This window comes from Zootermopsis nevadensis, unplaced genomic scaffold (assembly GCF_977971745.1).
Source record: "Zootermopsis nevadensis isolate Lab colony 2312 unplaced genomic scaffold, Znev_1.0 Znev_ptg000016l, whole genome shotgun sequence".
In the NCBI taxonomy this organism is placed as follows: Eukaryota; Metazoa; Arthropoda; class Insecta; order Blattodea; family Termopsidae; genus Zootermopsis; species Zootermopsis nevadensis.
The window spans coordinates 15033717-15049648 of record NW_028259148.1 but is presented as its reverse complement, the minus strand read 5'-3'; the positions used below and the strand labels follow the sequence as shown (position 1 = coordinate 15049648).

At 38.5% G+C, this 15932-nt stretch overlaps 1 protein-coding gene across 1 annotated transcript; it reads left to right on the top strand.

Annotated features, from left to right (window-relative positions):
* Nucleotides 1-7: 7 nt before the first annotated feature.
* LOC110826553 (uncharacterized) lies at nt 8-14513 on the top strand. The gene is made up of 5 exons (XM_087349745.1): nt 8-404; nt 553-707; nt 3891-4095; nt 4708-5806; nt 6196-14513. Exons 1-5 carry the CDS (start codon nt 353-355, stop codon nt 6305-6307), a joined length of 1623 nt encoding a protein of 540 aa, XP_087205871.1. The 5' UTR covers nt 8-352; the 3' UTR covers nt 6308-14513.
* Nucleotides 14514-15932: the final 1419 nt, after the last annotated feature.

Genomic DNA, 15932 nt, shown 5'->3' with positions numbered 1-15932 from the left:
ACAACGAGTTAAAGGAGAGAACTCGCCATATTTCAGCTGGAGGTGTACTGTTAATTTGAGCTTCTCAGATTATTTGATACATTACGTTGTCATATTGCTGTTATTCTTCTACGTAATGTTTCAGCGCTAGATCTCTTATGACAGGTCAGAAGCATCATCATACTACAGTCCCGCTAGTTCCCCAGGCATTATTGAAAGAGGCCGTGAGATGTTTACTAATCGATCATTTTCAACTTTAACTTCCGGTACCAGCTGAAGTAATGTGCTCTTTGAGTGCAATGTCGAGCTTAAAGGTGTTCTTTAATTTGTGACAACGAATTTTTATGACAATGAAACGACACAGAATGTAAACATGCAAACTAGACTGATATTATTGGGTGTCACATATTCATTGAGTTTTACAGGTACTAATTGATGTAATGATGATATGTAGGCCAAATCTGTGCCTTGTTTATTTAGTGTTTTGAATAAGATAGGCTAACTGCAGACTTTTAAATGCCAGTTTTGTGTATTGCAGTAGAAGCCTAAGTTTCAATTATACTTTTTTTCTAGCTGTTGTTGGTTCATCTGGAGAGTGTACTGATCTCCATGGCCGAACCATAGCGCCGGGTTTACATTACGTACCTGGCCCAGATACGTGCACATTATGTGTATGTGACAATGGTAGTCCGAAGTGGTGCAAAGCTGTGCTGTGTTCTCCGCCACAAGTGAGTACATGATTTGAGGTTACCAGTACTTACATATTTCTTATTTCCTGCCCCTGTCTCTTTCTATATCAGGGCCCAGAAATTTGGGGTGAATATCTTTAGAAGTCATAGCATTTTCGTTTAGGTGTTGTTTGTCTGTCAAATGTAAGTTAGAAGATAGCTGTCTTCTGGGTTGTTGCGCCATGTAGTCTGGCAGAAGTTTACTGACGGGTGATCATGGAGGTGATAAGGACCTCTGGAACGTCGGTGAACTTCTGCCAGACTATACGATATTACAACTTAGAAGACAGCCATCTTCAGACTCACTACCATGAAAACCTCAAATCCTAAATGTAAGTAATGTGTGTGCCTTATGGTTTTGTAATCTTATGAGTTGTTTTATTTTGAGTGTGTCTTATTGTTTTGTTATGTCTCATTGTAGCACCACAGCCACTGGGTATAAACCCATTTGCAGTTAATAATAAATAATGATAAAAGAAAGTTAGTCTAAAGTCTGTACTGTTGAAAGTTCTACATGTAATTGGTTGATGATAATGTATAATAATTTACAGTTCTTGGGAGGTTTATCGAACAGTTTGAAAACAAAGCAGATGCCACACAAGTTCTCGTGATATTACTATGTCATTTGTCGTTGAAAAATGTATAAATCAAAGTGTTACTGCGTTCGTGTTACTGTAATTTGTTGATTATAAAGTTTCGTAGTGGGGCTTCTTACTACAGTTGAATTTATTTAGCATTGTGCTTGTTATACTTTCCACATATTTAAAATAAATAAAATAATGAAAATTGTATATAATTTGTGGTATATAGGCTGCTAATACCAGCTTTGCAGTCTTATATCAGAATCAAATACAGTAAATTTTCAGTTAACGGTACAGGTGGAGGGTGCATATATATATATATATAAATAAATAAGGAGGGATAAAATTATTTAATGTTTTTCCAGGTGGCATTGAAAGTTTAAATCGTGGTTTAAAAGTGTTTAAGTCAGCGTTGAATGATTAAGAATGAGATGGGCGGGGCACATGGCACGCATGGATGGGGACGAGAGGCGTGCGTGGGGTATTGGCCAGGAAGTTTAAAGGATGGAGACCACTGGGGAGACCTAGACGTAGATGGGAGGATAATTTCAGGCTTAACAAAGCACCATGCAGTGCAGATGTATGGGGATTGGTGATATAGCTCCACTCATTCTTAGCCTGAGCACTAGATGGAGGTGAATGTGAGCTTTGCATCTCAGCCGCTGTACCCAGAGTCAAGAATCCTGGTACCTGCTCGGTGGACCAGTCTGAACACAGTGAAGAAGAGAGAAAGTCTCACTGTACTGGGAATTTAACCCCAGCTACCGGCCAGTAGGCTAGATACTGTGTTGACGAACGCGTGTTTGCGTGCTATTCGCGTGGTTGTATCCAACACTTGGTTTATTATTCTCATTTTGAATTTATTTCTTAGCATTCTGTTTCCACATTCATATAACTTATATTCTTAATAAACATCTCACAACGTATGAAAAGTACGTACGTCACCTGATTTTGTTTGAGTAGTGAAATCTAGGAGGCTGTGATTGACTGGAGCATGTAGCTAGAATGAGGTAGACAAGGCATACATAAGAATTTTAGTGCAGAAACCTCTCAAAAAATGGGCATTTTGAAGACCTGCAACGAGACTGAGAATAACGTTAAGATGGATCTTGAAAGGAGGAACCAGTGACCTGGATCGGGACCCAAGCAGTAACCATAACTCTGGAAGTACGTGGCCGAGTTGCAGGCCTCCTTCGACCTTATTCATCATCCCTGCAATCCACTGTGGCGGTAGCGGGCCAGTGGAGTTGCACGAGGACTTCTTATGCCCAGTTCTGTGACCAACGTATACAATTTGGCATGGGAAGTGAAATGTCTCGTCTCCCTCATAACCACAGGACGTACCACTCTGTATCTTTTCTCCTTTTGGTAACTGGATGATGCCGCACAATGTTACGCCATCCGTCATCTCTGCTTGTTGTACATTGTCGCGATCAAGGGTTGATCAGCGGGTATTTACTGTGATTAACAGGAATCAAACAAATTTCTTGAAATTCTGGATGACTTCTGGACCAGACACCAGGCCCTTGGCAAGAAGGTGTAGGGGATGGACCATCCAGTCAGAAGAGGAGTACCGACATGCGTTTCTCATCGTCTTGTGTCTCAACATCAGCACCTTCATCTTTGCAGTCAGTCAGATATGCGTTGTGCATGTACTCTTGGTTTTGATAGCACTATTCTGTCATATACAACACATCTGTAATCATCTGTTTATTGTTTGTTGTTATCTTCAGTCTCTGTGTTTTGTCATTTTGTATTTGAAATTTAATTAAGTATAATGATGGAAACTATGTCTAACGTTGGGCCAGTGGCATACTGTCCCACCAAGAAGTGATCTTCTTCTTCTTCTCATTGCGCCATCTCCGAATGAAGGTTGGCGATCCACATGGCGAACATTGTCCTCGAGACTGCCGCTCGAAAGATGTCTGTTGAGGTGCATCCGAACCATCTTCTTAGGTCTTCCATTCAGGAGTTTTGGGGTCTACCGACGGATATTTTTCCTTATATTTTGCCCTCGATGATCAGTCTTAAGATGTCATAGTGTACTCCTCTCATGATATGGCCCAAATACCATACCTTTCTTTCCTTAACGGCAAACAGTAGTTCTGCTTATTCATGTGATAATGTAGTAATATTGAAAACGTAAGTTCTTGTAACAGAAACTTAGTTGATGTATCTTGGTCTCTGCTTCTTTTAGAAGTATGGAATGCTGCAATAGTTTTTGAACTGACTAATATAAAAATTTTGTGGACTCTTTTAATTTCATTATGAAGGAATTTGTATTTGTACGGAGCCTGATAGCTTGATCAGTAAAGTGACTTGTTGCAGACTGCGCTACTGTATTTGATTCCCAGTAGCAGCGTGAATTTATCTTTTATGTCGCGTCCAGACCGCGTTTAAAGCCCACCGAGCCTTCTGTCTTGTTTGGTATCAGCAGTTCTTACACTAAGATCATTAAATTTGCCTCTCACTGCTACAGATATTACTTATTTGTGCTTGCAGAAATTACTCTTCATAAATTTAAATAGATACCTAGAAATTGTGCTAAATTCACGACATATTTTGTGTTATTTTTGAGCGTTGTGCTTTCTTTCTCTTGTAGGATTGCAAGTCATTCCGCGTGGGCAACTCTTGTTGCGAATTTATTTGCCTGGATGACACCTTGCCCAAAACATCATCTGACGGAAATGGACCCGACGGTGGAACTGAAATAAGTCTGCGATTTATTGCCACCGCTGTGACTATAATTTTATCACTTTTCCTCTTTGTCTTTCTCATTCATCGTCTTAGACAGCGAAAGTTAAGAGGTAATTTTATGGTTGTAGAAGTATAGCAGGTCATAGCAGTTACTCAGAATTGCTACGTGTGCGTTATTTGTGCCTCGCATTTAGAACAGACTATTACTTATAGTACGACATAGTAGTATACTATACGCAAGGGTTGTTTAATCTTGTTGTCAGCCTGAAGTAGTGGTTTTTTTTTTTGAAAAGAATTTTGTTTTATAAAATCATTGTTTGCCATTCTAACATGGTACTAACGAAAACATGTTTTCAGTTCTGTAGTTCATGTGAATACACATTATATCCATTGTAATGCTGTATTGTGCTGCCATCTCATGAAGATGATCAGTTGTAACACTTGAGTTGTAGATAAAAGGGTGCAATCAAAATGGACCTAAGAGATGGTTTTAGGCTGTATTTGATGTGAAAGGTATTAAAGTGCCTGTATAGGGTCCATTGGTTGGCCTTTCCTGTGACGGAAATGAACCTTGAGTCCCACAGTATTAAGAAATATATTAAATATATTGAACAATTAAAACTTGCGAGTTCTTGGATAATGTTTTTGGGGATGTTCATGTATGACATATCTGTCTCAGAAACTTGAGTGCATTTTCAAGTAATTGTGGCGTAATATTGTAGGTCGTCAGAATCGGCAGCTGAGCGAAGACGAGCGCAGTTTGGGGAGCATCGGTTATATAGCCGGCAGCTTGGCGTATTTGCCCGGCAGCATGGGTTACTTGGGAGCTGGCAGCCAGGACCATCACATAGAGTTCCATTACGAGGAGCCCCCAGCACACTACCCTCTGTGGAAACCTCCGGGGAACTACTTTCCCCGCGGCGAGGCACCCCCACCCTACGAAGAAGCCGTGGCAGCAGCAAGAGCAGAAGCGGCCCTGGCAGCTGCGGTCGCTTCTTCCAATAACGCCCTGCATTCTGGAGGAGGGAACAGTAGCACCATAATGACTTCAGGAACAGGGCATAGGACCATTCCAATCAATATGGCAACTAGTGGGAGTTTCCGGATTGAACCCACCATTTCCACTGTGGGAAGGGAACAACGGTCGTTGGAGACGCCGGAACCTTCCAGACCCCGATCGGCTGACATCGTTTTAGAATCTGTACCACCCATCGATTCAAGACATTCCTCACGGTTAATGGAGTTACCTTCGCCTTTCCCGATGACGGCAGAGGAAGAAGGGGCGGTTGCTGCAATACGCTCAGATGCATTTTATGAAGATGTTCTTATCGGTCCCCCTTCTTCTTTGTCTCCTGTTGAATGTTTCAATCCCAGTGTTACTGCCGTCCTTGGCAAGAGTAAGACTTGCGCCACCGCTGTGAACGTACCGGCACAAGCGGTTTCCACTAGCGATACTTACTCATCCTTGCATCCTGCGTCTGTCATAGAAGGTGCCGCGGCTGACGACAACGATACTACAAGACTTTGTAATCACAGGTTGTTGAATGACCTGAATAAGAGTTCGTTGGACAGTGCTGCATATAGTTGCTCGTATCGGTGTCTCCCCCCGCCTCTTCCACCTGATGATAATGATGATTATCGGAGTGAGTGTGAGAACTGTAAAAGTACCCACGGATCAAGTTATTACTTGGATCACGAGCCTAATATTACCTCGCCGCAAGAAACTATGACGCTTCACCGGCGACCTCAGGACTATGACACCGAAGATCAGGGATATTATCGCACATCCCTCACACTGCCTACCCATACACGACGCTTAAGGTTGGTGCCAGTATTGGGTTGAGTTGTGTTTTTCATCTGTTTTGTGGCTGTTCCGTTTTTGGAAGCCAGATGTAGATTTTGCATTGTTACTGTTTTGTTTTACAATTTTTGAAAAAGTTTCCTCGGTAAAATTTTGATGATTTTTAAGATCTCTCACCACTCAAGAGTTTTGTAACTGTACTTTATTAAGTGGACACGCCCATCTCTCCATACAAAGTACAAAAATCTCTTGTGCCGTGATGACCAAGCGTCATCTGTCAATTCGTAAGTCAGCTGTAGGTTTAATTCTATAATTAACCTCCCTTATAAAATAAAGACTTTTAAAATGGGGTTAAATAGGATTAGAACAATTAATATAGAGACATGACCTGTGATTGGTCATATTTCAGAACTATGCCGTTGCATGGAACGCCTGCTTCTTCACTCCACGGAGCAAGAGAAAACTGGTTCAGCAGTATGCCAGCTTCCTCCACGTCTTCAACGTCTTCAGAAGAGGAGTAAGACAAATTCCAGAACGGTACATAACTAAAACTGAGTAAGGTAAGAGTGGATTCAGTTACAAATGGCGGCGAGCTTGCCGTATGGCGCGTTCCAAAAACAACAAGATTTTTAGGTTTGGTCAGCCATTTTGCACAAACATTTTGGTGTTCCGTAAAGTAATATTTTAAAAGATACGTTTGTATGTATGACAGAATTTGTTGCAATTTGGTATTGGAGCTCAGAATCAGATGTATTAATTCTTTTCTCTGATCATTTTGGATTATGCGACATTAATTTTATTGGCCTATACATTACTATAATGTACGTTAGTATTTAAAATTGGTTTGCGATCATAATTCTCAAAGATGTTGGCACAATTAGGAAAATTGTGTGAGTGACTAAAATGGTTGCTTTATTTTTTAATACGCCTATATTTTGCATTTTGTTCTCTCTCTCTCTGTCATTTCAAAATTCCTCTCATAAGTAGCAATTGCAGTAACAATTATAGCGACATTAGATTTGTAGCAACATTCTATAACGCATTGATATTAATCATCGTAGCGGACGTTGATTGCTGATGTACTGTGCACAACCTTTTACAAAAACCAGTTGTAGATGTTGGGACGTTAACTCTTACTCTCGTACTTCCGTAAATTTATCTGTGGATTGACCGTGACTGAAGAGCTTTTGTCTTCTGATTAACCCTTTTACGATGCTGGGCATTTTAGAGGGATCTTGCTGTACGTCTGGGGGACTTTTAATATTTAGATTCCATAAATATAATACTTCGGTAAAAGTGTTGTGAATTCGAACGGATGCGTAATTTTTTATGTTCCAACGTGGCTTTGCAGGTAGCAGGGTATCATATCTCATAATGGTTTTTTTTTTTTGGAAATCGTCGAGATGGCAGTATGAAACATTTTGATACTATAATAAGTTGTCCGAAGTGATGACATGAAGAACGTAGAAGAATAAAATCTAGCTCTATATTTTTGTTCAGACCTCCGTTAATATACGAAGCTCAGAGTCTTTGTTTTTTGACTAGAATGCTATATCGTAATTGTCTTTGAAGAAATGTTTACAGACGGACCGAGAGGGGGGGTAAAAAGTCGGTAAACATTAAGTGGCCACATTCATGAATAAAGACGAATACAAAATATGTTCTTAAGAAGATAATAAATGATGAACATACGCGACATTTTCTTTGAATTGAGTCCATTAAGCTTAATTGATAAATCATGTTTATTGTCGCACATTTCATCCGTCGAACCACTGCGTAGATTTTGATTGAATTTAACATGAGAAGTTTTTATTATATGAAAGTGGAATTCGTATTTATAACCCTTCTTAAAAACAGCTGTAGCCAGCCCATCAAAATATATGGGATTGATTTTTTTGTTTTTTGACCACCTAGCGTGTTGCCACATTTCAGACAGCTCTGTATCTCTTTCTGCAAAAAGGGCTATTGCACGTATGGTACAGATTTTGGCCGGCGGAATATTCAAGGGGAAGGCTAGGAACGAGTCACTTGTACGATAGTGTAACGTTTCGTCTGCCTCCAGGAAGGACGAGGAGCTTATCGGACTGAACGCCCAAACAAAAATACAATGACCTTGCCTCCTCAAGTACACAGAGTAGGTTTGTCCGCCAGCTCCGCTAGCTTCTCCACCGGCCACAAACTACTGCGTCTGCTATAAGAGAAAAGAAAAATTTTCTGGTTCACAGGGGGCATTTGAAATATTCCCCCTTGAGCTCATAAATCTGCATTGCAGTACGAGCACATGCTCTGGTTCACACGTTGACGCCGTGCTGGGGGAATACCTTTACGTCTTCCTGAATATTTTCTTGAAGTTCACGTATTGTATGCGGATTTCGTCTGTACTTTTTGAGGTACCCCATAAGTAAAATGATGGGGAATGAGCTGGCCGTAAGCGTTCAATAATAAATCGCCGTATGTTACTGCGGACGCAAAGTTACTGACCGCGTGTGTTGTTGTTGTCAAGTACTGTCGAAAGTAACCGCAGAGTCTTTATTTGTTAATTTTGGGAGAAGCGTGCACAAATCAGATTAACGCGACTTTTTACGTTACGTGTGTCGATAAAAAACAGGGCCAGTTGTTTAACTGTGTGCGTGTGTAACTGAGGAAATACTAGAAGCTATGCGGACTGTTTAATGTTACTGTTTCTATGTTTTATTAGAATTGTGTTTATGCAGTCTATCGTAGGTTGTGTTTTTAGAATTTGCGGTGGTAATTTCTTTGGAAAAGATGTGATTTCGAGAGAGGGAGAGAATTCTGATTCAGTATTTCATTACTGACGTGGAATAATTTTATGTGCGATGGATCGACATGTGTCGTTGCTAGATTATGATGCCTCTTATTCTCGTGTGGTCAGAAAAAAAAACTTTATATGACCATTTTCTTAGCTCAATGATATTGGTGCAGAACCATGTTGGTGCAAATTAATTACACTGCCACGTCTCCAGACCGTTGGATACTACGTCGATGAAGTGAGTTTTTAATGTAATTATATGATTACTGTTTCTTGCTTGTGCTGACTCTTCAGGCTGACTGTGGAACCAATAATTTGACTAAAATGAACTTCAGTGCGCTAGTTCTTACAGTCATTATTGTCATCACTTCAGGAAATTTTTGTGTATTTTTAGGAATCGTAATCTGTGTAATTCCGTAAACCGCGCGTAGCAGGCAGATCCATTTTCTTATTATTCTAATTTCTAAGAGTTACATTTTAATAAGGAGGACCAGTCGTATGAATCGCGATATTTAACTTGAGAGTTTGTCTCTGATACTCGTTGAGCTTTCGACTATCATGGCCTATTTGTTGGTATGTTCTGGTAGGGTGATTACTGATTAACCGTATGTAATTCCTGGGGCTTGTAGTTTGATAAATATAAACGATTTTTTGCTTGCCGAAACTGTTACGCATAAAATAGATATAACGATGAATTGCATTGGCTTATTGATGATATGCGTGAGAAAATAATTTTTGTGCGAGCTCAACTACCCAGCATTGCATTGTGTTAATAGGGGACTTCATTTTTATATTTGAAAAGTAAGGTTTATTTTTAAGGAGGCGTTCAGTAGTTGTATTACACAACGCAATTTTTAAAATTGTGTTCTGGAACTTAGAAACAGATGCCAGTCAATGGGATGAGTGTTTACAGTTTTAATTAGAACAGTTATGTACTTTCTTGTTTTTAATTAGATCACGTGAATTGTATGTCTTAAACGCGATACGTAATTGATGCCGTTGATTCATGTTCAACTACCTTCGTAGTATGAGTTCATCCTGCGTGTCAGGTAATTTTCAGTTGGGAATAATTTTCTTATAGGGATTGACGTTTGCTTATGAAAATAATTATTATATTATTTGTAAATCGTTATACATTTTTATACTGGCAGCATTTGTTGTTTCTTGGCTATACAACCGTGTTGTGGGATTTTCGCCGCCTCCTTTACGGAGGTTTCTTGGTTGTGCGGGAAGTAGTGAGTGACCAGTCCGCAATTTCTACTCAATCCTGATTTGACTGCCATCTAGCAGTGAATCAGGAGACTTTGGGTGAGAAATGGCCGCTGGCAGCATTTTTACCTTGTCTCATTAACTGGTTATTCTCTAGTCACACTGACAGTTTTTTGTTAAGAGGCAAAACATGATTAATATTAACATCTACAGCAGGGGTGGCCAACCCAAATGATCTTTCGGGCCACTTTGGAAATGCATCATAACTCCGCGGGCCACATATAAAATTATATATCCTCATATTAGATTTAGATACACTATAGACATTTTTTTGGAGTGAAAAATTGAAACATAATGAGTTATTATTATTGTGTTTACTATTATTCTTACATGTAAACATAGATAATATAATAATAATGATACTAAGCGTACATTGTAAAGAAATATATAGCACTGAAAATTAAATATAGAAAATATATAAATATGAATGAAATAAAAATAATGAAATCATTAAAAAATATTTATTTTACTAGTGCGATATTTGTTTCTCCACTCTTTCACTTAGCTTTTGCAAATCGATCTCAATTTGGGTATTTGCACATCGTAATTGGTGTTGCAGGTTAGTTTCCGTTATGTTTGAGCGTGTTTTGTGTTTGGTCAATTTCATTTTTGAAAAAAACGATTCGCAGGTGTAAGTTGAACCAAAAGCGCTAACAACTTTTTGTGCCATATTTCTCACGCATCATGAGTTCGCAGAATATAGTTTAATTATTCTGCGAACTCATAACTGTAAACTCATGAATAAAACAGGCAATATCTGTCATATATTCGCAAGAATATTATTTTAAAATCAAAGTTAATTTTTTCTCATAATTTCGACAGATAATTTTTGAATATATGGATGCACAAATAATGTATTTTTTAATACATTGGTTTTCACTACTTTGGCCATTATAAAATAAATATATTTTGTAAAAGTGTGATGAATCTCGCGGGCCGGAAAAATGTTCAAGGCGGGCCGCGGGCTGGCCACCCCTGATCTACAGGGTGGACCAAAATGTATTGCCAAGTATAATGCTTTATTTTGCTCTTGTGGTGTTCTTATATTCACATTGGTTTCAGACAGTTCAGATATTTTCTCTCCAGTATTCTGTTTTCATTTACATATTTATCCATCTCTTTCCGATAACCAATATTTGCCTCCTTTTGTGCGGCGATGTTTGAAGTATGAATAATTTAACATAGGCCGTATATAGGATGATTCTATGGGCATTTGTCAACACTACAAAACATTACTCAATTACGAAAAACAGGGATTCTCGATAGACATCCCACGGGCAACGCGTGATCCGCTGGTATCTGTTGTGCGGCTTGCTTAAATTTTTGTAAGTGTCAGTGCGTGTAGTGAAAGATGATTACCACTTGTTTTACGTATTATTTAATTTTAAGGGATTAATTAGTCTAAATAACAAATAGAAAATTAAAAGAAAAAACTTTTCAATAGAAAGTTGCATTCATTTTTAATAAACTTGTGTGGGGTTTCAGTAAATCGATCTAATTTATATCCTAGTGGTGTGCACGTTGATGAGAAGGTGTCGTTGCAGATCCGGATCCTAAGTTGAGAATCCCTGAGCTAACGGACTTCAAACGTGTGTTTGAGAAACCATACTGAAGCCTGAATTGGGCTGGTCATTTCTGTGGAGTCTTTATGTCTGAAATGGTTCTTTAAAGTTCTTGGCATCGTTGTAATTACGCTAAGGGGGCAGCTTTTCTTGTAGACATTATTTGAGAAATGCAGACATTTAAAAATTGAGAACCGCGTGTCTTATATAATTGAATTTGTACGGTTTTGTTTAATTTTTAATTTAATATACCATACATCGTGCTCAAATGGTTGCCATTTTTGCACCATATTTGGGAGGTTCCAGGTATTAATTATGGCCTGACGGCCAGGTATCGTGACTGCATTGAAGAGTTCTCAGGCATTTGGCAGTGTAAGTATGGAATGAGTTTCCTTTGTTTTGGAGACTGCTCTCCTTGCATCGTAAGGGGCGCTTTGATGGAAACTTGCTCCGCACTGACACAGCATGTCTCCTGGGAAGGCTTCGTTGTGAGATTTTCCTCAGTTCCTTAAAGCAAATGCTAGTAACCTAATTCCAAATAGGCCATGACCACTTCTTCCAAATACTCTGTGATCGTCGTTCAAACAAGCATTGTACCATTTGGTATGCTACGTAACTGATACGGTCGAAGAAGTGTCGAGTCTTATTTGTCATCTGTGTTTCCAGATGACTTTGTTATATTCATTTTTGATTGATGCGCAGGTTTTGTAGCGCCACAAGGAAGTATTATCATGGAAAGAAGTGGTCACGGGCTACATTGAGGTACTGCCTCGACATCTGCGTGGAGGGACGGAGGAAAAGCCCAAATGCCTCCGTCAAGTCAGCTGTTCTATAGATTAAATTTAAAACCTGGGAATGCAGGGATATGAAGTGGGTGTTGTAACCACTGTACTGTGGTGTTTCATTTGTTACTTGATCCGAGGGAAGTGTTGGCATCTTTTTAGGCCCAATTTTCAGTTGCCGTGAGGAACATGTCAAAGTTGTTTTAGGTCTGTCAACAAGTACCTTTTGAAAAAGAAAAATGTGGTCTGCTTTGTCATCTCATTCGTGGGAAAATTTGTGTCCCGTACAAGAGTCGAGGTTAATGGGCGGTGATAACGCTGTTAGTATTTTAGCCGTTAGATACCCTACTTCATCAGTTTTGATTAGTCCTCGTAGTGATGTGCCTCTGTCTCCTTTATGTGAGTGGTCTTTTCACAAGAGAGATTTATTTACGCTAGTTCAGCGAGTCGGATATCTGTGACTTATTTTAATGTTGTGCAGGTTTTGTGGCAGCTACGCGAATTTTTTTTTCTCTCTTCATTATTTTGTAATGTATGTAGCGTATCCTACCGTCGTTTTCTGTAACATTTAACATTTTATTGTGTAGATAATGGATCTGAGTACAGTCATAGATATCAGCTAGTAGCTTTAGTACAAGTACGTTGCACTTTTGATCTTTCAGGCGAAGGTCGTGCAGTTGTTAATGGTACCTTGCTAAGATGCAGGTGCTGTTAGAGTAATATTATCATTTATCATTATTCATGATTCATTGAAGCTCGTAATGACTATGCTTGTTGGCTTCTTTCAAATTTACTTTTGGACGAAGCATCGTGTCCCAGAGTTTCGACTGTGGAACTCTTTAGACGTCAGAAATTATTAGTGGAATCTTGTACAGGTTCTGGCAGAAATACCGGATGGTTTTTGAATTAAATTACTTTTGGAGTGATAGCGTTAATTTGATTTTCAGGTTAGATCTGAATTATAATTATTAATTATTTAGATACATAATTTCAGTTATTATTATTTCATGAAAATCGCGTCTGCGAATCATGAAATCACATGCTATGGGAGTAATTTCGAATTATAGAAATGGTAATCGTGTGAGCAGGAGCGTGGGCTGCGGCCCCATCTTGCTGGAACTACAAAGCTCCGTGCTGAGGTAGACGGTTTACCCTTGGTGGCAAAAAATAGTATTTTGGTGTAGCGCTCTGCATTGGTTGTGACGGCGTGTCCATTGACGTCTTGTAAGAATAATTTCCAATTATCCTAGATAAAACACAGCATGCCACGCAGTGACCTTCGAACTATGAAAATACCGCTGATGAAATTCTCAGGGATTTTCCATGGACCCGTAACAAAATTTCTGTCTATTCGCTGCACCAGTTAGGTGGAAGGGCACTTCATCACTCGTCAACAAATTGTATTCTGGCGTGCGAACTGAATGTCTACAAGAGGGGGCATCCTGTCAATTAAAATTTTGCCAAAATTCTCGCTGCATTGCCGTAACCGTCGTGGTTTGAGTGAAGAGTTATACCGCAGACACACACTCCTGTTCAATAACAATTCAGAACCTTAAGGTATTGCTGTCGGATCTTGTACGAAAGCTAAAAATCTTTGAATTTCTATAAGTTTTGCAAATGAATGCGATAGAATTCCTATGTTTTTGTCTTAGTCCAATTTTGTGGATTTTGGACTTACAGTTTTAAGCTGGAATTTAAATTATTGGCAGTGGACCTTGTTTGTTATCCAAACTAGCGAATCCAAATTTCTTAATTTGTTTTATTGTCCCATATCAGGATTTTATATACGGAAGGAGTAAAATTAGTTGTTTTAGAACAATTTCAAGGTAAGTTGTACTTTAGGCGCCAGATTGATTGTAAAACAGCAGTACCAAAGTTCCTTGTATTACCGCAAAGAGCTTCAGTGCTCGTATGTATCGTTAATATAAATACATTTATGTACGAACAGTTCTGCCCTTTCTCTTCAAATATTTTTTTTTTAAATGGATCTTGGTAGCCATTAACTAATATACATATTTTAATAATTCACTGCCTGTGACTGTAAAACAAGGTGTAGATGGGTTTTATCAGTAATTAACAGTATAAGTAAATATGGACACATTAACGTTCGGAATGTGCGTGTCCATGTATCTTTCAAGGTTTCAGTTTTTGAATTAACAGACGGTTATATAATTGTATATCTTGCATTACGAAATGTACAGTATTGTAACATTTAATGTAATATTATTAGGGTTTATTTACATTTAGAGACTTTTAAAATATTTATTTTACAGATCATTCAGTTACCACTTGTCATTACTTTTATATTGAAGGTAAAATATATATTGAATTTGTGTAAACGCTAAGAAGGTTACATATTCCTTTAATAATATTACCGTTGTTCCTATTCCAAGATTTTTTCCCTTGTTTTATGAGTCTTATGTGGAGATTGTGCTGTGTTATTAACTTCTTTCAGCAGTTGTGTGGTGATCCGAAGTCTCCATCGTTAATATCGGAGATTACTGATGCTGGGCATCTATGAGGTATGGCATACAATGTAAGGAATTGGTATATTGGATGTGAAAACGTGTTTTGGCGCCAACGTTAATAGAAATTGCGTGTCCAACAAATTTAACAAGAACTTTGTGCGTGGTAACTTAGGCCTGTTTTTGGTGTTCATGGAAATACGTAGCCGTCGGACAGATTTAAAAAAATCGCAGACAGCTCACATTAACCGTTAAGAGCGATGTGTACAAAGTGAGTGCATGTTTTGGGATGGATTTGGAAAAAAATTAATGTTGGAAATCTTAATTTTAGGTTATGTGAGTCTAATATAACACACACTTTACACGATGCTTCTATTAATGAAAATGCGTTAATAGATTAACATGACGTCCATGTTGTGTTATACGAGGACTGCAGATATCATTTGGCAGCGTGTTTTAGGTATTTATTGCTACCGTGATATGTTTGAGGTTAGACTTGATATGTGCGCCTCGCGCGGTCATTGGCTCCTGCATGACCGATCCATCTCCGGGGACGGTCAGGTAGTTCCTAAAAGCCACGTGTAAGTGGAGCGGCGCCCCATCTAGTTGGACGATACTTCTTGTAAAAGTCGAGAATTGCCAGCTGATGAATGTTTGAGTCACAGTTTGTGGGTATTATTTAATATTTAATTTCAAACGTGACACTTTCATATTAAGGCCCACAGGTTTTGCCCTACTAATTTTTTTATATAATTTAATTGCAAAAAAACATCGAATACTTATTATATTTTGTATCAGAATATTTGTTATAATGATAAATCAACAGCGAAAATTTTATTATACAGACGCAATAATTTGATAAAAAAGAAGTTTAATGCAGTTTATTTGGGATTCTTGGAAAAGTTTATTGTAAATAAAGAGCATTTTGCGTTTTGAAAACTCGTTTATATACAAGTTTTGTACCGAGAAGGGTATTAGAATCAAAATTTGAAGGAAAGAAACACGTGGGATGACCCAGAAGAAAATGGTTCAGGCAGTCATTAGAATACAAAGAGATTTGAGAGCTGACAAGAAATTGTAAAGTGAAGACAAGACTTTTTGACGACTGGACTCTATTATCTAGTCAGTGCCCTACAAGATTTCTTGTTAATCTCAATCTTAGCAATAGTCTGTGCCATTTTATACCGCACAGATTTTAATAATTTCATTCATTAACTTGGATTTGAGAAGTTTTAAAACTTAAATCCCGTATTAAATTTCTAACTGCTGTATGTGTTACATCATTTCAATCTGAAGGT